This window comes from Galeopterus variegatus, unplaced genomic scaffold (genome assembly GCF_000696425.1).
Source record: "Galeopterus variegatus unplaced genomic scaffold, G_variegatus-3.0.2 Scaffold5590, whole genome shotgun sequence".
Taxonomy (NCBI): Eukaryota; Metazoa; Chordata; class Mammalia; order Dermoptera; family Cynocephalidae; genus Galeopterus; species Galeopterus variegatus.
In genome coordinates, this window is record NW_007731701.1 from 45198 (window position 1) to 67804 (window position 22607).

The 22607-nt window shown below is 55.3% G+C and overlaps 1 protein-coding gene across 3 annotated transcripts in view; it reads left to right on the forward strand.

The window, feature by feature from the left end:
- Positions 1–5885: 5885 nt before the first annotated feature.
- The window catches only part of ANO1 (anoctamin 1, calcium activated chloride channel), a 95999-nt gene continuing 79277 nt past the window's right edge, over positions 5886–22607 (forward strand). For 2 of the 3 annotated variants that reach the window (XM_008589680.1, XM_008589681.1), the window contains exons 1-4: positions 5886–6213; positions 18510–18608; positions 19445–19596; positions 21205–21259. In XM_008589680.1, coding sequence (XP_008587902.1) covers positions 6121–6213; positions 18510–18608; positions 19445–19596; positions 21205–21259 — 399 coding nt within the window. In that variant the 5' untranslated portion in view covers positions 5886–6120. The remainder of the gene's footprint in view (positions 6214–18509; positions 18609–19444; positions 19597–21204; positions 21260–22607) is intronic. The other variant, XM_008589679.1, reaches the window with a different exon arrangement.

Consider the following 22607-nt stretch of genomic DNA (forward strand, 5'->3'; position numbering starts at 1 on the left):
TGCGCTTGCTGTGTTTGGTGGGCTTGGGGAGCTGTGACTGCAGAGGGAGATCTGGCCACGCAGCATGTTGCTGGTGAAATGACCACAGACAGGCTGGGAGTGGTGGCTTGGAGCCGGGGGCCTGCTGGTGCAGGGTCGACAGCTTGACAGGGAGGGCCTCCCCGGGCATCCCCGGTGCAGCTCGAGCCAACAATTGTTGCTCAGTCATTACCCTGAGTCACCCAGCAAGGGTGGCTCTGTACACGCAAAGGCCAGAGGGCGTGGGCTGCATTTCAGAAAGTTCCTACCCCTTTCCCACATGCGCATCCCAGACATACGCGTAAATCTGCCACAGCATAAGCTCATCCCATCCAGGATGTGGCTCCAGCCTGTATCCCTCAACCTCTGCTCTCTCTGTCCCAAGTTCAAGGGTGAAAATCACTTCAGATGTTTTCTGTACAAAGAGGGATGAGAAGAAATGACTCAAAAGCCAGAGTCCTGGTTGAATACAATTTATTTCATTCAGTTTTCTTTGGGTTAATCTTTGAGTGTTTCTACTTCCTTCACACTGACAGCTGTCAGTGGCCTGGGATCACTGTGCTCTGAACAAGCCCAGACACCCCAGAGATACCTGATTGGCTGGCATGTGCCCACCTGCTGAGAGGAGGGCACTTCTCTGCTTATCTGCCAGTAGAGCTGATCTGTGTATAGATAACTGAGTGTGCCCAGTAATCATAAACTGGTATCTAGTGCTCGTGATCTAATTTTTAAAAAAATTTTTTTGAATAAAAGTGAAGTTTAAAACTGATGTTTCCCTCAGCTCTGAAATTTAGAGTCCCAAAACCAAGAGAAATTTTCAGAGAAAGTGAAGATAGTAGATTCCCTTAGTTAGGATGGTCGTGATGTCATACGGATGTGTGAATTCAGTTCCTGGAGCTCCAACTGCAGGTAAGAAGAGGTCAGTAAATGAATGCACTGGGTCCCCGGACAATGTTCCAGGGGTGGTCACAGGGTCCCATCAGGCTCTTCTGTCCTTTTCCCGAAGTTTGGGGAGGGGATTTGGAGAGGCAGGTGTGGACCAGCTATAGGCTGCCTGGAACAGGGCCACCAGGGTGCTCCTGCGGTGAAGGGGAACTTCGTTCCCTGACACTTTCCCATGGGACCTCAGGGAGGCATTTCTCTCCCACCACTTCCCCATCTTCCTTCCGCTCAGACACTCAGGGGGTAATCTTCAAAATTCCTGCAGATCTTCAGTCACATTTTATCCCCACAAGAATCCTATGACCTAAGTCAAGGAGATGTTTTTGTCCACATCTCACAGATGAGAAAAACGGAGGCTCGGAGTTGGGGGTGCTGGGTTTAAGTCGCTGGCCTGGCTGGTCTCAGCTTCTGCACTGTGGATCTGATAGCCACTACCAGCAACAGCATGTGAGACCCCCACCTCTGTCATTCATTTATGCATCGTTCGTTCCACCACCAGGTACGCAGTGCCAACCACTAACAGGATGAATCAGATATCCCCTGCCCCCCACAGAGGTGCACGGAGGAGTTGCCTGCCCCTTTCTTAAGGATATGGAAAAAGAGAATATTCTCAAGTTTTCCCGAAGCATTTGAATTGGGAAGTTATGCATTCAGGCTAAACCACATCCCTTCCACTGCAATTTAAATCTTTTCCCTTATGTCCTGTTTTACGTAAGAAAGACACCCATTCCACTGCCCCAGGAAAGGCCTCAGCATCACAGGGCCTAAGCCCAACACAGAATTGCTCTTCAGACCCTGGGGTCCTCCCAGTCCATGTAGAGAATAATGAGGAGAGAGCCCACACTTGCTGTTTAAAGGTTGTGAAGTCTTATTCCCATTTTGTAAAACTAAGACCTCAACAGACAGAGCAGCTTACCCAGGATCACACAGCTAATGAGTGACGGGGCCAGGCCCTGGGACTCTTGCACCACTGCTTGGTGCCGCCCCCTGCTGTGGTCTCAGCATCACATCCAGCTCCGTTTGTAACTTTTTAAAATCTGATTTTTGCACTGCCAACTTCTTTCACTTGTGGTCCACTCTGACCATGAGATTATTTTTTCCGTCTTTCCCTAGTTCTTTATTTGTGCATGTATCTCAACTCCCAATTAGAGCAGACTTCTTTTGAGGATTCACTGTATGCCAGGCCATTTAGTAAACTCTTTGCATATATTAACACATTTAATCCTTCTGACAACCCTATGAGGGAAGTCGTATTACATGAGGAAGGTCTTAGGGACGCAGGACACAGAGGTTAAGCTCTGTGCCTGGGGTAACACATCTAGTGAGTGGCAGAACTGGTCTTTGAACACAGCAGGAGGAGGTCCACTCTCGGTGTTAGGTGATGTTTCTCGTGAGGACTGTCAGGCCCCTGAGGGTAGGCGTGTTCAGGGCCAGTCACCCTGTTGATCAGCCAGTGGACAGGTGGTCGTGTTTCCTATTGAACCTGGTAACCTTTCCTGTCTCACCTGGATAGAGAATTTTTAGCCACTCCCTAGGCTAATTTCCCTGCTCTCCAGCTTGAAGGGATTACTCTGAATTTCTCTCCCATTCCCCTTTTTTGCCCCACCTTGTTCTATATTAGCCATTTTCCCTGCCAACCAGGTGCCAGGTCCCCACCAGATGCCAAGCCCCACGGTACGGGATTCTGGATGGAGGTGTATGAGGGGCAATGAGGGGCAGTCCCTGGCCAGGCCTCAGGGGTCCTGCCATCCAGTTTTGGGGCCACTGCAAGTTAAGAACTTGTAGGTAGATGGTTCAGAGGCAGTCCCAGCACATGGAGACCTGCGTGGGCCAGGGTCAGCCACCTTCAGATCCCAGAGGAAAGTTGGGGGTTTGCCCGTGCCCTTAAAACCAGGTGGGATTACAAACAGCTGAGAAGGACAGGGAAGGCATGCAGGGCGGGGACTCAGCCTGTGCAAAGGCAAGGGGGGGGGGAGGAAGCTGGAGAGGGCAGCTCAGGGAGGAGACGAGGACGAGCAGTCCAAGCCCTGGGGAGCTACTACACAGGCAGGCTGGGCCTGGTGGGAGCACAATTCCCCATTTGGAGAGTAGGGATGAGCCCCTTGTAGAAACGCTGAGCATCTGAAGTGCTGCAGACGCTGAGCAGGCTGGTGTGCCCTCCATCCCCGGAGACCTTGGGTCTCCCTAGGTCTGAGCAGCCGCCACTCTCTCACCCTGCTGGGCAGTGGCTTCATTCCCCGTTGCATGGCCTGGATCCTCCAAGGGCAGCCTTCGGGTCTGGCTCTTCTGCCCACTCTGTGGTGAGGCGAGAAAAGCACCTCAGCTGCCAGCTGTCCGCCCTGCACTTGTCTGACCTTCCTGAGATGAGAATGAGCATCTGCTGTTGGCAGGGATGGAGGGCAGGGTGACAGGACGGCCCAGGCGTCTGTCTCTGGAATGGATGGAGCGTCCGTCCCCAGCACGTTCTGGACCGGCGTGTGCTGGGCTCAGCAGAGGCAATCGTTAGCTCAGTTAATGCTCCTGGTCGCCGGGAGGCAGCCTGTGTTATCGTCTCCATTTTACACAGGCAGACCCTGAGGCTCAGAGGGATGGGGACCTCCCCCAGGCCTCCAAGCAGGAGAAGGACCAAGCCCAGGGCTGGCAGACTGCAGGGCCTGCAGTGAAGCCACTGCTCTGTGCTGCTCGGCACTCACCCACTGCCCTCATACCATCGTCCCAGATGCGCCTGCGGCCTGCATTGTCCCAGACGTCCCCACTGGCCTGGATCACCTGCTGTCCACCCTGCCCTACTTAGCCTCTCCCCCATGCTGGCTCTGGGAGCAGGTGGGGGCAGAATGGAGGCCTGCAATGGCTGCACTCTGCCTGTGTCTTTCAGCACCAGAGGCAGAGCCTGGCGTTGGGGTCAGGTAGTGGGAATTGGGTGCCCCGAGCCACTATGTGAGCAGCTGTTGCTGACTGCCTGGCCCACGTGAGCCTCTGTCTCCTCCAGGTCAAATAGAGCTAATTAAGTGTAGACGGGATTTGAGGCAGGCTCAGCCTCTCACCTGCCCTTGAACTCAGGGCCTCCTCACTTCGACGGGCCTCAGTTTCCCCTGACATGAACAAAAAAGCACCATGTTGGTAGCAGAAGTGAGATTCTGGGAACTCTGTACTTTACTGGGCTGGATGTGTGACTCCCACTCCCCTCAACAGCCAGCTCTGCCTGTGAGATTCTGGGGTCTTCTGTGAACTCTGTACTTTACTGGGCTGGATGTGTGACTCCCACTCCCCTCAACAGCCAGCTCTGCCCCAACCCTGCACCCTGGCCCCCACCTAAAGCCACCCACCTGGCTGTCAGAACCCAGAAGGCTCTGTCACAGCAAGCAGGAGGGAGATCTGTGGGAGCAGGCCAGGCGGAGCATCACGCCATGTCCAGGGCTTCCTGATGGTCCCAAGGCAGGCTGGACCCTGTGTCACTGTAGATGGCAATTGTTGCTCAGGCTCAGCCTCCTGCCAGCTCCAGCTGCTGACTGTGCCCTGCCAGGCTGTGAACAGTGCTGTCTCCTGGAGGCCACATTCTGGGGACAGGGAAGCTGAGCTGCTTCTCCGACCAAATGCTCAGCCCTTTAGAGTCACAGTGCAGCCAGGAGCCATCCTAGGGCTCAGGCGACCACATGAGGAGACTTTCCAGGCCGGCAAGGCCCGAGAGAAGCTCTCTGATGGCCACGGGTGTTTGGGGCCCTGCCTTGCACCTCATGCTGCACAGGGGAGGACCTTGCTCTCTGCTGACCCAAGAACTGATAACAATTATCTCATGGACTGACTGGGCATGGGAAGTGTCTGTGTGTAGCCACAGGAACTTGAGATTGAAACCAGGTGGTCATGTCAGGGGCTGAGGCCCAGCTTTGAAGACCACTGATGGTTTGGAGTTGCTCATTAAGCTGCATCCAGCATGGTTTTATCTATTTTTTCTTATTTCTGAAGCCCAGTGTGCTGATTGACCTATCTGCCCTCAATTCAGATTTGGCTATGGCAGCAGCGATACCTCACTGCAACTGTGTGAACATCTGACTTTTAAAACCAGCCATTCCACACTTCTATCCAGTGGCCCCTGTAGTCCTTCAGGCAAATTAGGGACCAAGACAGGGCAGACCCTGTTGGAGCCCTGCCCATCCCAGCTTGGCCACCCCAGCGCACCTGCAGATGGTGCCGTCCATGCCAGTGGTTCTGAGACCCTTTCTGCCCAAAGGCATGCTCCCCTGCAGGCTCTGGTGCCCCAAGAACAACCCCCAGAGGGACGGAGCACCCAGCTTCCCCACTCTCAGATACCAGCTCTGGGGTGTGCTCCTCAAGGCCCCTCCGAGGGTCCCCAGCTGGAGGGAGCCCAGCTGCATACAGCAGTGATCACTCAGTAACTCACCCTCAATTAGCCTCCCCCCTCCCCATCTTTGGGAGAACCCAGGCTAAGACAGTGAGAGCCTCGCCTCTGGCCACACAGCTAGTTAGTGACCCTGTGGCCGCCTCAGACACCAGCCATCAAAGGTTGAGATCTGCAGACACAGAATCTGAGCTCTGCTCTGCTCTGCCTGAGACCCTGGCAACGTGTGGGAAGAGCCCTCCGGGGGGAGGAGTTCATTTGGCAGCTTTTACAGTAGTAGCCTTTTGCAAGCAGCCAGGTAGGTCCCTGCCATCCAGCCTGTTCTGGCTTCTAGACCAGGAGACCTTCTGGGTGACCAGTGTGGGATTCGCAGCGAATGTCTCCTTCTAGAGAGTGTTGGCTCCATGAAGGCAGGGCCTGGCTGCCGTGTCCACGGCTGTGTCCCAGTCCCAGCACAGGGCCCAGCTCCCAGCGGGCATTCGGTGTTTGTGGAGTGAGCAAGTAGCTGAAGGCCCCTCGCTGCCAACTCCATAGAGAGCAGATTTCTCTTTGCTCCCCCCCAGCTGCTGAACTCCTTGTCTGTGGACCCCGATGCCGAATGCAAGTACGGCCTGTACTTCAGGGACGGCAAGCGCAAGGTGGACTACATCCTGGTGTACCACCACAAGCGGCCCTCGGGCAGCAGGACTCTGGCCAGGAGGGTCCAGCACCACGACACAGCCCCGGGGGCGCGCAGCCTCAAGCAGGACCACCCCCTGCCCGGGAAGGGGGCGCCGGTGGAAGCGGGCTCGCCCGAGCCGCCCATGGACTACCACGAGGACGACAAGTGGTTCCGCAGGGAGGAATACGAAGGCAACCTGCTGGAGGCCGGCCTGGAGCTGGAGCGCGACGAGGACGTGAGTGGCCCCTGTCGCTGGCTTGTGGGGCTGGGCTGTGCGGGGCCTGATGTTCTCACTTTCAGAAGGCGGGGGGGGGAGGGTCTCTTTCTAGCCTTGACCTGTTCTTAGAGAAGGTGCAGATGAAAACGCTGCTCTTGATGTGAAGGTGGGGCAGAAATCGCTTCCAAGCGGCTTTGGGGAGCCCCAAACCTCCCTTCCCGGCCACATCTGCTCTGGGAGGGGCTGACCTTCGCAGTAATGACCTGCAGGGTCAAAGCATTTCCTGCCTCTGTTCGGTTTCTTTCCTGGGAAGATTTGCCCATTCAGAGGGACAGAGGACAAAGCTCTCCTGGGATTCTTCCTAATGACCTTGGCCCTTCTTTGAGCCTCAGTTTCTCACTCTGTAAAATGCACAGATGGGTCCAGCTGACCCCCACGGGTCTCCTGGTACTCAGAAATCCATGAGTCTGCGACACTGTTTTCCGGAGCCCCTCTGCCTAGCAAAGCCTAACGGTCTTTCTAAGAGAGAGTTTTCTGGGGAGAACAGAAGGTCGACTCACCTTGCACACCTGGCTGCCCTGGTGGCCGAGGGGCAGCAGCGTGCAGAGAATGACCTCAGCAGCCCCGGCACGGTGGTGTCTCCCTCCACTTCTCCGCTGATTGCTGTGTGCTCCCCAGCTGCCATCTCAACGTCTCTGTGCACGGGTGCCCTTCCTTACGTGAATATGGGGGGGGAAGGCCCCTAGCCTGCAGAGCCGTCACTGCGCGCATTAATCAAGCATCAGCAAAAGTCTCTGCAAGACATTGAACAGAAAAAGTAGTCGGCAGTTAATTCAGGGGCTGTTGAGAAAACCGTGAATGTTTAAAACAGAGTTGGCATTGGTTTGGTATTTCAACAGGAACCGCCATGTCCCTAAATAATGAATGCTTTGGGTCCAGTGATAAGAATGCCTGGGAGTATTCATACCAAAAAGATAGTCAGTTAGGGAACCCGGATGGTGAACTCTGTTGACAAGTTACTTCCCCTGAAAACAATCAGAACGCTCAAGGAGGCCTTTTTCTACCTTGACCTGATGGGCTGAGGGATTTTGTTCAACTGGAGCATCTCTCCGGGTCTCCATTGACCTTCCGGAGGTTGGGCCGCCTGGCAGGCGTTTGTGAGTTCCGTGGCAGGGATGGTGCCCACTGGAGTTTCGAGGGTGTGTGAAGGGACTTGGAAGCAGAGACTTGATCCTAACAAAGATCCAAGGTGTTTCTCCCTGACTTTGAGGCCGCAGCCAGGAAACAGGTATCTGCTGGTCCTTCAGCGGCTGGTCTCACCTTGTCTTGGAGCTGAGCAGGCGCCACTTGGAAGAGACAAGCGATCAATTCTTGCTGGCTTTTCGCATTGTTCTGCCCAGCCAGCTTTATGGCTTTTCGAACAATACTGCTACTATGCAGGGTTTATTTCAGCATGCCATTTCATAACCAGAGGAACAGATTGGCTCCATCAGAGGCAGGAGAGGCCGGGCAGGCTCGGTGGCAGAGGCCTCTCCCTGGCAGCTGAAGCGTGGAGAGCCACGACTTTGCTCTCTGCCCAGTGTGCCTTGTCTACCCCCGAAGGGATTTACTCTCTATCCATGTCTTTCTCTCCTGACTGCAACTTTAAAATCTCGTGCTTGGCAGGAACCTCCAAGTCTGATCATTCAAACTGACCCAAGCCAGATCCGTGACTTTCTACCTATCCTTATTTAACTGTTAGGCCTCAGTTTCCCAGTCTGTAAAGTGGAGATGGGAATAGTATTTTTATCACCAAGTTATCATGAGTAACCATTGCAAAGTGCTTGACTCAGAGTTCAGCATGTGGCGAATTCTTACTGGCTGATGCTAATATTACATCATATATTATTGCTCGTACTGAAATAGGCATAGCAGTGCCCAAGAAAGAGGCAGAAAAGAACCTTTCCGAGCTCAGTCAAATACTACCTCATCCATATCCTTTTTGAAACTTTATATTCTCGATCATGACTTTGAAATAAAAAGCAAACATAAGGATGTGGGTTACTGTCATAAAAAAGACCCAGTTTTTCTAATAAGTGGCCCCAAAATTTCTTTGGTAATGTGTCTCTAGAGCTACAGGAGACTTTGCAGCAGTTGCTTTGGCCATTTTTAAGTGAAAACATGATTGTGGTGTAGACATGATAGTTCATATTCTCAAAGTGGTGAACCGAGTTGCTCCCACCTCCCTACTGGAGACGCTCACCACCTAAGCTGTGTTTTCCAAGGGCCTCCTAGAAACCCCTGAGCTTTCATCTGAGATGAACTAGACCCCGAGGTTGCAGGGAAGAGCCGTCCCTGGCTGCAGCCTGTGGCTTTCACCTGCTGTCCCAGAGTCTACTAAAAGGCCATCTGGGCACGAGCTGCGTCTGAGGTGTGCGTGGGCCCCTGCCCTTGTGATTAGCAGATGCCGGCTGCTGTTGTATCTAGTTCAGGGAGAATCTTTCCCAGGGGTGTGCTCGGATTACAAAGAGCGAAAGGGTTTGCAATTTTGGAAAATAGCCTGCAAGAGAGCCCAATTGCACAATCAGACCCAATTGGGAGCAATGTTTGGGGTTTATGTGCACTTTCCTGGGGAGAAAAATCCACAGAATCTATTGGATGCTCAAATGCCGTTGCTTGTTAACAAGCAGGGCTTCTCTACCTCAGCACTATCAGCGCTTCATGTTTAACAGCATCCCTGGCCTGTACCTGGCCAGTAGCACCTCCATAAGTCATGAAAACCAATAATGTCCTCAGACATCACCAAATGTCCCTGGGGGCCAAAATCACCCCCAGTTAAGAAACCCTGCTCTGAAGGCTGGACAGGGAGGCAAAGGAACCAGAGGGAGCCAGAGGGAGCGGAGGGGTTACACCAACAAGAAGGTCCCCAGGGGGGATGCCAGCCCCTCCAGACCATGACAGGGCAGCCTCGTGAGGTCACCAGCCGTGCAGATGTGACCTGGGCCATAGGTGGGTGTGTTATGCTGGGTCACTCCCAGTCTGTGAGCTTCACATAGATGAGAGCCCCTCTGTGCTTGCCTTTGTCTTGAGACATCCCTGGGTCATGTGCAGCACGTCACGCTGCCGGAAGACGCGCCTGGCTGAGCACACAACAGCCAGTTCTCAAGGACCAGTTAATAGCTGTGCTCGTCCCCTGCAGCTGCCATAACAAAGGACCACAGACTAGGTAGCTGAAACCAACACAAGTTTCTTCTCTCATGGTTCTGAAGGTCAGAAATCCAAAATCAAGGGCCAGCCCGGTGGCGCACTGGAGAGTGTGCCGCTTGGGAGTGCGGCGGCACTCCCGCCAAGGGTTCGGATCCCATGTGGAGACCGGTTCCCGCTCACTGGCTGAGCGCGGTGCGGGTGCAACACCGAGGGTTGCGATTCCGTTACCGGTCAGTAAAAAAGACAAAAAGGAAAAAAAAAAAAAAGAAATCCAAAATCAAGGTGTGGCAGGGCCATGCTCCCTCTAAAAGCTCTAGGGGAGAGTCGTTCCTGCCCCTTCCAGCTTCTGGTGGCTGCTGACAGTCCTTGGCTTGTGGCCACATCACTCCAGCCTCTGCCTCCATCTTTACATGGCCTCCTCCTTCATTGTGTGTCTCTGTGTGTCCTCACCCCCTTTTATAAGGACAGCAGTCATTCTATTTAGGGCCCACCGTAATTCAGTATGACTTTATCCTAACTTGATTACATCTGCAAAGACCTTGTTTCCAGAAAAGATCACATTCTCAGGTACTGTGGGTTAGGACATGAACCTATCATTTAAGGGGACACGATTCAACCCACTACAGTAGCTGAGACACTGCCCTGGAGGGGTAGTCCGAGTGGGGTGGCTTGGACAGGGCAGGCTGGACCACAGAGGCACCAGCATCAGTACTGGGGGTGACAGGGTCCAGCCTCAGCCTGGCCTGCCTCACTGCAGAGCCCACACGTGCACAGGAACCCCTGGGCAGCTCGTCAAAACACAGGCCCCGATTCAGCAGGTCCGGGGAGTGTCTCTCTCTCCTTCTCTCTCTCTTTCTCTCTCTCTCTCTCTCTCTCTCCCTCCCCCCCCTTCAACAGCTGTGGGGTCAGCTTCCAGGGTTCCCATTAAAGGGACACGAGAAGTTCATGGACAACATGTTTTCTTACAAATGAAACCCATTAGCATTTTGAAGTCCAGCCTCAAAGCCTGCTAGACGTTATTTATGTCCGTGGGGTCATTGCTCAGAATGCCACACACTGAAATCCCAGCTGAGCATGCTGGGGGTGGCCGAGGCCCCCACTGCCCTGATGTTGAACTTGACTCTGGCTTTGGCAGATTCAGTTAAGGTGCAGATACTGGAACCCTGTAAGAGCCTGTTTGCTTCCATGCTGCTGTTTGGGGCTCACCTGTGCACCGCCACTTGCTGCTGGTTCCTGGCACGCCTCCCCTGCAGGCGTTGCGGGTGGTCGTGCAGTGACATCTGTTCCCCATCTTAGCTTTTGAAAAGCAAGTGAGGACCCCACGGGAGAATGGGCGCTGTTCTCAGACCAAGCCTAGGGAGGCATGAGTGGGCGGGGAAGGCTCAGCCTCTGAGATCCGCGTGCGGGTTCAGACTGAGCAGCCTTGGGCACGTGGGCCTCAGTTTCCCTGTCTGTAAAATGAAGGTGATGGCCAATCTTTCTTGTGCAGTGGTGGGCCTGGCCTGTGAAAGAGCTGGCCCGCGTTGGCTGTAAGCACCCCCTTGCCCACAGCCCTGGGGCATAGTCTGCCACAGACAGCTGCCAGGACCTGGACAACAGCAACAGCCCAGCCCTGCTCCCTGCCCGATGGCAGTCACATCTGTGAAGAGAAGGGTCTCCTGCACGTGGAGGTCCCCCCACCCCCCATCAGGTGACCAGCTGAGGCTTTGTGGATGTGGGCAAGCGTGGAGGCAGTTCTGGGATGTGGCTAATTGTGGGCAGGGCACCAGCCTCCAGATGGCATGGCCTTCAGCACTGGTGGGGGTGGGAGGAGGACCCCTCCTCACAGCCCTGGGCATTGGAGGTGGGGGTCCTCGCCTTTGAGGAGTCTCAGGTCTAATCCCGGCTCTACAGAACTAGCGAGAGCAATCAGCGTTCTCCTGGGACTTGTCAGTTTGAAAGCAAACCCCACCCCACGCGGGCTTGCTGACCGAGCCATGAGTAGGTGGGGCAGGGATTAGATCCCGAACAGAGCCTCTGCAGATGGAGCCAGCAGGGCAGGACCCCTCAGTGGGACCAGCCTCTCAGCCTGACTCTTGACTCCTGACCTCGTGCTCTTTGCCCTAAAACATGCAGCCCCCAGCCCCTGCAGGCTTGGCCTTGTGCAGGAGGGGATGTTAGGGACCACCACTCTTCATCCCACCACTGCAGATTTATGTCTGACCCTAAAGTTTCTATGTCTCCCGCGTCTCTGATGAGGTCCAGGGCTCACACGTGACTCATTACTGTTGATTTCTGTAGGCCTGTCTTGGTTTCACGCAAACATACTTCTAATTCTGCACTTTTTTTTTAAAAGCCGTGTCTTTAATGTTCCCCAAGACCGTTGCACAGCTCTGCCCTGGCCCCGGGGGTTGGAGTGACATCTCTGCCCTCTGGCAGCAGTTCTGAGGGCCTCATCTGTCTCCAGGCCTGTATGTGCTGGAGTCAGCAACCTCTGGCTCGCCAGAAATCTTGTGAGCCGGTCATTAACCCACTGGTAGTTTGAAATAGGCCATGGTGGAAGTATTTACGTCCCGGGCACTAGCAATCGTCACCCCTGAGCCACTCACCAGTGTCCCCCTGCTCCAGCCCCAGGTGTCTTTCTTTCTTTGGAGGGGTTGAATATTTTCAAACGTGTCTGTTGAGTTTTTAATCCTTTTTATGATCCTTTTTTATTTCTAGAAGTTCTTTCTGTTTGGTTCTTTTCCAAGTCGGCTATCTCATTTTTTAATAGTTTCCTGTCCTTTGCAGATCTTTTCTGTCTTGGGGTTTATTTCTTTTAACGAGGTAAGCATAGCTGATTTATTGCCCGTCTAATCCTTTCTTAAACCCAACTGAGAGGGCCGATGTCTATCTTGGTCACTTCTGGCCCTCCCCCCGGGGCCATCTCGTGTCCTGGAGGGCTCGGCTCTCTCGTCCGCTAGTCATTGGTGTTATGTGACTCGAGGGGGTTTCCCAAGGCCTGGGGTGAAGGTGCCCTTGTCCAGAGAGTCCATGGTGCATTCTAGGTGGGAACCACCTTGAACCAAAGTCACAGGCTGAGGTCCCTATGGCTGCACAGGTGGCCGAGCCTCTCGGGGAGGCTTCTTTAGGGCCTCCTTTGCCTTTCCTGTATCTTCTCCTGCTCTGCTAGTCACTAGGACCCCCTTCCCTGCAGTCCCCTGGGGTTCGAGGACCCTTTCTGGATCACCTGAAAGTGTTGTGTCGTAGGGGCCTATCTCCCTGTGGGGAGGGCCTCCTGTCTGACACCCTACCTTCAGCTGGCCTGCATGGAAACTTCTGGCTACATCCTGCTCCAAGGCAGCCCATGTGGCCATGTGGGCAGATGCCCCTGGGGAAGACGTGATCTTGGTAACTCCTTGGGGTCTAGGTTTTCCTCCAAAATGTAACCTGGCAGCTTCCTGCTCTCTCTCTAGTTCTTTAGCATTTTAAGCATTTTTATTTATTCCGTCCAGCGTTTTTTACTGTTTTCCACGGGAGTGTCGATCCAGGTAATCTACACACCTTGCACAGAAGCAGGAATATGAATAGATATTTTTTGATCACTTGTTTGTCATTGATTCCCATAACAAGCCACCATCAAGCAGGCCTTGGGGCCAGACCCCAAGCAGGGAATGGGGATAAAGATGTCCACGGACCAGCTCCTGCCACATTGTTGGAAAAGAGGAGCCAGGCCTGGCCACCCGCCGAGATGGCATCAATTGGCCCAGCCCACAGGAGGCGCAAGTCTGGGAACAGTGTCACGGTGACATAGAGTGGGTGGCTGCTCCCCAAGAAGAGTACCTCTAATGCACCTGCCTCGTATGTCTCCATGCCCATGTGATCCTCCTGTGCGGTGCAGACTCAGCACAGGTTCCTCTGGTGCAGTGTAGACATGGTCAGCAGTAACCGCAATGTGGAAGGTGCCAGTTGGTGGGTGAGGACGTCCTACAGACCTGTGCCCGGTGACTGACAGCACCTCGTCCTCTGTCAAACCCCTGCCCTTGGGAGCTGTGTGGGTGGAGGGGTGGGAGTGGGCGCTGTAGGATCCACCCAGGTTGAGTTCCTGCTCCACGTCCACTGCTCGTGGGCCCGAGACAAGTTTCTGCAGCCCTTCCCAGCCCCCTCGTCCATATTTACTGAAGTGGACACACCGATACCCACCAGAAGGTCACGGGAGAGATTGGATGAGGGTCTGAATGTCAGGGCTGCCCCCAGCTGGTGCACAGTAGGCACTCAATAAAGATGGGCTCCCTCCTCCTGCCTTTCTCAGTAACTCAGTAAAGGTCACTGAGCATCTACTCCATGCCAGGCACTTTCTCCAACCCAGGGACACATCGGTCAAATGAACAGACACATCCAGCCCCATCCATGCTGGAAGCCGGTGCCAGCAGAGAAGGGCAGGCCGGTGCCTGTGCCACCGGGATCTCACCTGGTCACAAGGGGCTGACCAAGATGCTGCACCAGGCATCACATGTCCCCTGGTGAGCCTGTTTGGGGTGGAGCACGTGAACCCCTTCTGGGGCAGCCACCACGGCCGCTGGTATTCACACCCCAGCCTGTTTCCCAGTGGCCTGGATTGCTGCAGACAGGGGGGTTAGACCCTGGCAGCCACATGTCCTTGTGGGCTGGCAGGGTCGGAAAGAGGCCTGCGCCCTCCTGGTTGGGCCTCACAGCAGGAGTGGGTGTCGTCCTGGTTGGGAGTTGGGGAAGCCAAGGACAGAAAGAGACAGGAATGTGCCCAAGTCCCCAGTGGCAGTCGAGCCCCGCCCTCCCCAGGCTCCTGGACTTTTCCTGCACCAGGTGGCCTAGACCGTGCTTGGGAAGGGGCTTCATGTCCCTTCTGTGTGCACGGCACACCCCCATGATTTCCACCAGCACTGAGCCAGGTCAGAGCTACTCACGCAGGAGGTGCTGTCTGGGGAGGCCCCTCTTAGTCACACCGCGGCCCTGGGGCCTGAGGCTTCATGTCCCTTCTGTGTGCACGGCACACCCCCATGATTTCCACCAGCACTGAGCCAGGTCAGAGCTATTCACGCAGGAGGTGCTGTCTGGGGAGGCCCCTCTTAGTCACACCGCGGCCCTGGGGCCTGAGCCCTCCAGGATCCTGAGCCCTCTGATTTGAGGACCGTACACCAGCAGCGAACGGGGTCCTCGTGGTGTGGACCACTTGTGAGGATGGGGGTGGGGGCGGGGAGGGGGCCAGGGACAACCGGAAAATCGCTCACCTTGGGTCCTCGTTGGTGCAAACTTTCGAGCGATTTCCAAGCCCACACTTCAACCTCAGTGAGTCACCTCTGGTGGCCATGAATGGATGGTGGATACACACAGGGTCCACTGCCATGACTGGTGGCCGGGCCTGTAGCAGCCGGGGATATCGAGGGGACCCCTGGGTGTCCTTGACCACCATGCATGCCCCGTGGGGACGTTTCTGTTTTCTTTGTGATTATCTTCTTCCCTCTGAAAGGAAAATGCCTGAGTGATTCCAGTGAGGTCAAAGTTCTTCCGAGTTGCGCTCAGATGGAGGTTTAAACACACTTAGTTTGCACTCCTCACGGAGGTGAGGATCTATTTGAGGACCTGACCCTGTCCACTCACAGAGCCCTGTGGCCTGGCCAGCGCGAGGGCCTGGAGTCAGGACAGAGCTCGCTCCTCTGGGGCACTTGGCTGGGGGTGGAGGGGACCCAGCATCTCACGGTTTCTTCCCGCAGTGGGCGGACTGTTGTCAGGACGGGCACCACATTTTAAAACATCTTGTGTGTGTTTTTGCCGCACTGGTCCCATGACCCTGTTCCCAACTGTCGCCAGATGTTTCCCTGGGAGAGACCCCATCGCTCACGTAAACAGGGTAGCGAGCTTTCCCAGGGAGGCCAGCAGCAGGCAGCAGCTCCTGACCACCGTGGAGAGAAATCTCCATGGACTCGGAAGAATATATTTTGGTCTTTGCGTGCGGGTGAGCCGTGCACAGAAATAGATCTGGGTCTGTAACAGGAAAGACGGGCTCCACCGCACGTGGGCCATCGATGGCCTTCTCTCCTGACACAGGGGTGCCCCATGATGTCATCCCTGCGCCTGTGAGTCACAGCTGCCTCTGGGTCTGGGTGTCCTCCGCAGCTCCCCGGGGCTGGGGCCACAGCTTTAAGCTTCTCGGGCAAAGGAGCCCGTGCCTTAAGCGGGCGTGGCACTGACTGCTTGTGGTCAGGGAGAGGAGACCCTGAGCAGAAGCAGCAGCCCCTCGTCATTCTGAGCTTTTCTGCCAGCCAGGTCTGCACAGGGACTAACAGCACCAGAGGCTCCCATTCTGTGAAAAAGGCCTTGTTTTGTCCAGTCTTGCAGATGAGGAAATGGGAGCTCAGAGAGGTTAGACACTTGCTGGAGACCGCACAGGGGAAGAGCAGGATTCCAACCCAGGCCACCCAGTCCCATGCCTCTAGGCCACATGGCCTCACCCAGTGCCCACGCGCCCTGCCCCTCACAGGCAGCAGAAGGATCCAGGCTCTTCTCACCTGAGCACTGGGGGCTGCCTCCTCTAGCCCGTGCTGAGGTGCATCGGTTCACACAGGGAGCCCAAGCCCGTGCCCGGTGTCCAGCCCGGGCCTCCAGGCTCCCCGTGGGGGTGCCCCACGCTGGCACGCCTCTGGGCCCTGGCCATCAGGTCTTTATGCCCGGAGTGCCTTAGCCCTGCTGTCTCCTTGAAGCAGCTCCAGGCCCAAGGCCCTGGGTCCACACTTCTGTGAAGCATCCCTGACCGCTTAAGTGGGCTCCTGCACAAAGCCGAAAGGGACTTGGGCCTGTGGCTTCGCGAAGACTGCGGAGGGCTGAAGGGCAGCCCCCAAGTCCATGTCCACCTGCGGCATGCAAATGCCGCCTTGTTTGGAAGAAGGGTCATTGCGGGTGGGATTAAGTTAAAGGTTTCTGGCTGAGATCATCCTGGATTTAGGGTCGGCTCTAAGTCCGACAAATGAAAACAGAGGGGGACTGGAGGCGGAGACACGCAGAGGGGAGAAGGCCAGGTTCCGATGGAGGCAGAGGCTGGGGGGATGCGGCCACAAGCCGAGGAGGGCCAGGAGCCCCAGAAGCTGGGGGAGACCAGGAAGGACCCTCCCCTAGAGCCTCTGGAGGAGCACGGCCCTGCCACCCCCTGACTTCGGACTTCTGGTCTCCATTACCCAGTCTGTGGTCGTTTGTTACAGCAGTCAGGGGAAAGTAATACAGCGCGTTAGCTCAGCGTCCTCAGCTGTGAAATGAACACAGCGGTGGGACCTGCCTGACAGGCCCACTGTGAGGTCTAAGTGAATCAGCACACACCGAGTGCACGGAGCAGGGACCGGCCCGCGGCACTCAGCAGCTCAGCAGGCGCGAGCCCCATCGGTGTTACCGTTACGCTGGCCTCAGCTCATTCATTCGATACACGCGTGTGTAGCACCCACAGGCTGCAGCCAAGGCCCTCGCCGGGCACATTCATGTGACCCACTTCAGATTTTGTTACTCAGCAGGCGCGAGCCCCATCGGCGTTACCGTTACCCTGGCCTCAGCTCATTCATTCGATACACGCGTGTGCAGCTCCCACAGGCTGCAGCCAAGGCCCTCGCCGGGCACATTCATGTGACCCACTTCAGATTTTGTTTTCTTAAACGTCACCCCCAAGTGACTTTGGCTCCGTTGCCTTTTGCCACCAGCCTCCAATGAACCCGCATGCTTGTGCCACACACTCAGCCTGTCATTGCCATGCAGGGCACAGAACCCAGGTCAGGCCCTGACTCTGAGCCTGGTCACTCTGCACCCCGAGCAGGTAGGCCAGGTTCCAGCTGGCTTTCTCCCTCCCATATCCTGGCTCCTTTTTGGCAAGAATGCCAGTCAGTTCCTTTAAGGCTCAGAATTGTGGGAAGGAGAGGTGGACGGGACCTCAGTCTAGGGGCCCCAGCCTGGCCTCCAAGCCCTGGGGGACAGAGGACTCCACTGCCCATAGGGGAGCTCTCCCTTAGAAAAGCATCACATTGCTTGGCTTTTTGTTGCAATTACACGGACACTACAGGGCAGCTGAGTTATCTCGGGTGATTGGAAGGTCACATGTTGGTGTTACAAGTGTCTGATGGGGAAATGCGCAGTCACTGCACACATGCTGTTCGCCTGATAAGGGACTCTCTTAAACGCAAAATCCAGGGGGGTAGAGAAAACTAGAGTCGTGGGGGCATGGCGGCGTCATCTGTGGTGGAGAGCCGGGGCTCAGCAGCACGGCCTGTGCCCGAGCACGGCTGCACCCTGCCAGCCTCTGCGTTCCGGTCTGTAAAGGGGGCAGTAGCTCTGCCGGCTCCATCCAGCTGGCTGTGCAGGTTGGTGGAGTCAGTTCTCATGAAGCCCCTAGCCTGTGCTGCCCCCATGAACTCATGACCCTCCACTGTTCATTACTGTCATTCAGGATCAGGGAGAAGTGACTCGTCCAAGCTCCAAGTGGTTTAGTGGGGGAGTCGGTCTTGACCCCCAGCACCGCCCTCGAGCTGCCCGCTCACAATAGGAAAAGGGGTGTGCAGACGCGGGGACCCAGCAGATCAAGCTGGGAAGGCACATCAGGGAGAAGTGACTCGTCCAAGCTCCAAGTGGTTTAGTGGGGGAGTCGGTCTTGACCCCCAGCACCGCCCTCGAGCTGCCCACTCACAATAGGAAAAGGGGTGTGCAGACGCGGGGACCCAGCAGATCAAGCTGGGAAGGCACAGGAGTGGATCTGACCCCACGGAGTGAAGATGCCCAAAGGGGCACATCTTCAGCCATTACGTCCTTGTATCTGCTCACAGACCAGAGGGCACCCAGGTCCTCTTCTCTGGCCCAGGCTGCTTTGGGGACCCTCAGCTGAAACCCCCTGAAAGCTTCCCAGGTGTTTTGGAGTCTCTGCTTCTCGGGACCCCCGTTTAGCATTCCTGGCTCCTAAAGCTTCCCGCGTGACCTGGGGGAGCCCTCTTTACCCCTGCTCTTCATTTCACCATCTGCAGGAAGCTGCTAGCAGCGCCCCGAAGTGTCATCAAGACTGAGTGAGGGGACCAGCTGCACGGTCAATTGTGGTTGCATCTGAAGGTAAAAAGGGTTTTCAGCTGGTCTCTGCCCACCCTGATGGAGAACTTTTCTTCTCTTTCTAGACTAAAATTCATGGCGTTGGGTTTGTAAAAATCCATGCCCCCTGGAATGTGCTGTGCAGAGAGGCTGAGTTTTTGAAACTGAAGATGCCGACGAAGAAGGTTGGTGGTGATATTTTTACTCCAAAATATATATCGCCATGTCTGAATGTCACACAGACACCCGGGGTACAGTGTTATTTCCTCAAAGCTCTGAATTGTTATGAAAAGCTGAGCAGGCTTCGGTGCCACCCCTGGGAGTGCAACCTGGCTCAGATGTGACAGAGCCTCCTGGGATCCCGTGTCCTGATGGTGGAGAATATGACCCAGCCCTGGTGATCTTTAGAGACCCCAGAGAAAATCCCGCCAGGAAACGGTGCAGGCAGAAGAGCCCACCTCCCAGCCCCCAGCCCCAGGAATTTACTGTAAATTCAAATACAATGAAACTTGGGGCTCTGGCTCCTTTTTGCTTATGGTGTCTCAGCTAATTTATGAGATTTCTTTTAATTACGTTTTGTAGCTTGCTAGGACTTTTCTTTTCAAACTCTGAAAACTTTATGGTCAAAAAGCAGTTTAACAGCATGTCCCCCGAAGCTTAGCTCAGCATCGGGGTTCACTGTTGCTTGTGGAGAGACGAAGTTGTGCTCGGGAGCAAGTCAGCCTTTGGCTTCTCGAATCCACTGAAATCATCTGAATTACCTGTTTTGAAACAGAAGTAAAGACTGGGGAAAGTTTTCTGGACCACATAATAGATGCACTTTAGGCTGTGCTCTCCTGAAACTGCGCTTTCAGGGTTGATCCAGAATCCAAGCCGGAGCTGGTGGGGGAGACACTGTGGCCCATCCTGGACGTGCCATCTCAGTGGGTGGGATAGTTCTCTGACCGTCCAAGAATCAATTCCCAGGGTCATGGCTCAGGAGACTGACGTGAATCCTTCCTGCCCCTGGTCTTGTCTGCAGATGTATCACATTAATGAGACCCGTGGCCTCCTAAAAAAAATCAACTCCGTGCTCCAGAAAATCACAGACCCCATCCAGCCCAGGGTGGCCGAGCACAGACCCCAGACCACGAAGAGACTCTCCTATCCCTTCTCCCGGGAGAAGCAGCACCTGTAAGTGGGGGCCCTACCCCGCACCCCGCAGGGCCCTGCTCTATTGGGTTTCACTCTCCAGCATGAGAAATGCATGTTGATTCGCCCTCCCCCAGAGAACAGTGAACTTCAGCTCCTGGACATTTGCTTGTAAGAGCTTTGTAGGTACTGAGCCCAGAAAAGGCCTTGGAGATGATTTCTAAGGTCACTGTTAATTGAACAATTAGGGGGGGGCACCGAGTCTTCTCCTGCTTGGTAACACTTAAGAAAAACCACATGGGCCTGCCCAATGAACTTCAGCTCCTGGACATTTGCTTGTAAGAGCTTTGTAGGTACTGAGCCCAGAAAAGGCCTTGGAGATGATTTCTAAGGTCACTGTTAACTGAACAATTAGGGGGGCACCGAGTCTTCTCCTGCTTGGTAACACTTAAGAAAAACCACATGGGCCTGCCCAAGTAAGGGTCCCCAAAGCAGTGACCTGGGCATCTCTTCCTCTCCTAGCTCTGTCCCTCTCGGGACTGTCCCACCTCCTGCAGCCTCAGCAGCCTTGAGCCCAAGTGAGCTCAGGAGGCAGGAACTGAACAGCATCCCCAGGCAGGAGTCCTGAAGCCCCAGGGACTCGCAGTCAGTGGGGGTTGCCTGGAAGTGCCACACCTTTTCTGGAACCTTCCCTCCTCCCCTGCTCCCAAGGGGCAGTGGTGCATAGCCACCTGGGTCAGCGGTGGCCGCAGGCCTCCATGGAACCTGCTGAGCAGAGCTGGGGTGTGGGCAGAGGTGGGAAAAGAAAGCTTGGGCTCTGGGAACCCAGAGGGACTTTGGAAGGCAAGCTCTGGGGGCAGGAAGGCTCCTGGACACAACCAGTCTTGTGGGGGTGGGAGAAGGGGCAGGGAGAAGGAGCAAGCGCCTGGCTCAGAACTGGGCGAGGCCAGGAGCTTCCCCTGCTGGACAGCCGCAGAGGAGCAGGACGCAGCCCCCAGCCCCACTCCCTCCACCAGCTCTAGAGCAGGCACTTTCTGGGCATTAGAGGGAAAAGCCCCCAGACCCCAGCCCCTCTTGTCCCTGCCCCCGGTGGGCAGCCCCCTCTTCCTGGCCAGTGCACAGCTCACTTCCATGCTCCATGGAGGTGGAGACCCCCCAGAGGACCCTCCCCGGCTCTACCTAAGTGCCTTGGGGAGCGGGTCAGGTATTTGAGCCTTAGGCAGTCTCTGTGCAGCCCCAGACATCAGGATCCAGACCATCTGGAGTTGCAGGGAAATTGCTTTCAAAAGTGGAACTGTCTGATGATAGAATGAGACTGTCCCTGTCCCCTGTAGTGTTGAAGCTGGTATTTTAAAGACTTCCTGCGAGGATGTCATTAAAAGGAGGTGGGATTTTCAGGGAGGAACGTCTGGCCATTCTTGCCTCCAGGGTCACTCCCCACCTGTGAAGGTCTCAGAGCAGGAGCAGGGACGATGAAGCAGATTGTTCCAGATGTCCAGGGACAATGGGTCCTACCTGGTGTTGGGGCAAAGTTACATCCATCTCATGGTCACCACTCATGGGGACGGTGTGATTTCCCAGCGCCCTGAAGCCCCGAGAACCGCAGACTCTGGTGAACTGTGTCCCCTTTCCTTCCCAATGTTTCAACAGATTTGACCTGTCTGATAAGGATTCCTTTTTCGACAGCAAAACCCGGAGCACAATAGTAAGTATCGAATCGCTTGCCAGCAGGGTGGCCCTGGAGAAGCGGATGGTAATTTCATTTCGGGGACACTCCTCCAGGTAGAAGCCAGCTCTAATTGTCTGTGACAGAGATAATTAGAATAATGAAACCCGGAGGGCAGCGGGGGTCCCCCAGGGACAGCCCTGGCTTGGAGGGGAGAATAAAAACCGAGCAGCAGGAAGAGAGGAGGAGAGGGATTCCAAACCCCCCCGAGTTATTTAAGCAGCGTTCCCGCATCGTCACGGTTCCAGGCACACGTTGTAGAGCCTCCTTGCCACTGGCTCTCAGTGGAGTGTGCACAGCCCAGCTGTCACGTCCCAGGCCCGGCGTTTCTGAGCAGGAGGATAGGGCAGTCAGGCAAAGGCGCATGGGTTTCGATGCACTTCCAGGCCTTTGAGACGAGCAAACTGAGGTTTGAAATCTGACCAGACCATCCTGCCCCATGCAAGGTGCTGGCTTACTGTTTATTCGTTAGCCGCCAGCTTGTCCACTAGCCAGGCTCAGGCTGTGCATGGCCCGGGACCCAATTTCTATCAAAACAAGAAATTAGCCTGGCAGCTGAGCCCTTGCTGCCACTCACTCTTTCCAGCCCAGAGCCCAGCTGGCCGGGTGGAGGCGGCCCGGCTGACCCGGAGCAGACCACTGGCCCTCACTGCCTCCATCCTGGACCAGCAGGCAGCCTGCAGTGGGCCCGTAGTGCAAGTCACATGGGAACAGGGGGCTGGAGCCGCTGCCAGACAGGCAGATCCAGGTCCCATCCGCCCTCTGTCCTTTCCCAGCACGTGATCTCAGGCGAGTCACCAAGACTGTGTTAAACAGCGAGGACCATTCTGGCTTGATCCTCAAAGGACAGCCGGGGGCCTCCATTGAGACAGTCACATGGGCAGGACACTAGGTACCAAGTCACAGTTGTGATTTTTTTATTGTTAGTGTTACGGGTCAATTTTAGCAGTCAGATCTCATGACAGTACACACGAGGAGGAGTTTGGCGATGGAGCTCAGCAGCCCCGGTAGAGCTCGGGGGCTGGCACGTGCCTATAAAGAGGTTGGCCACCTGGGAGAACCACCCAGGAATGGTTTCACCTTTTCCACACCATGATGATGTAGGAGAAAATCGGAATAGACAGCTGAGTAAACTGAGTCACTCGGCCATGTTTCCATGTGTATGTGCACCCCAACTTTTTACATTCTCTGGGGCTGCCAAAACACTCCCGGGAAGCCCAGGGCAGGGTACAAATTTGTAAGTTCACTCTTGCTACAAGGGAGGTGGCCGAGGTGGAGGGGGGAACAGGCGAACCGAAAGCTCAGGTTCCCGTCTTGTTGGGATCTG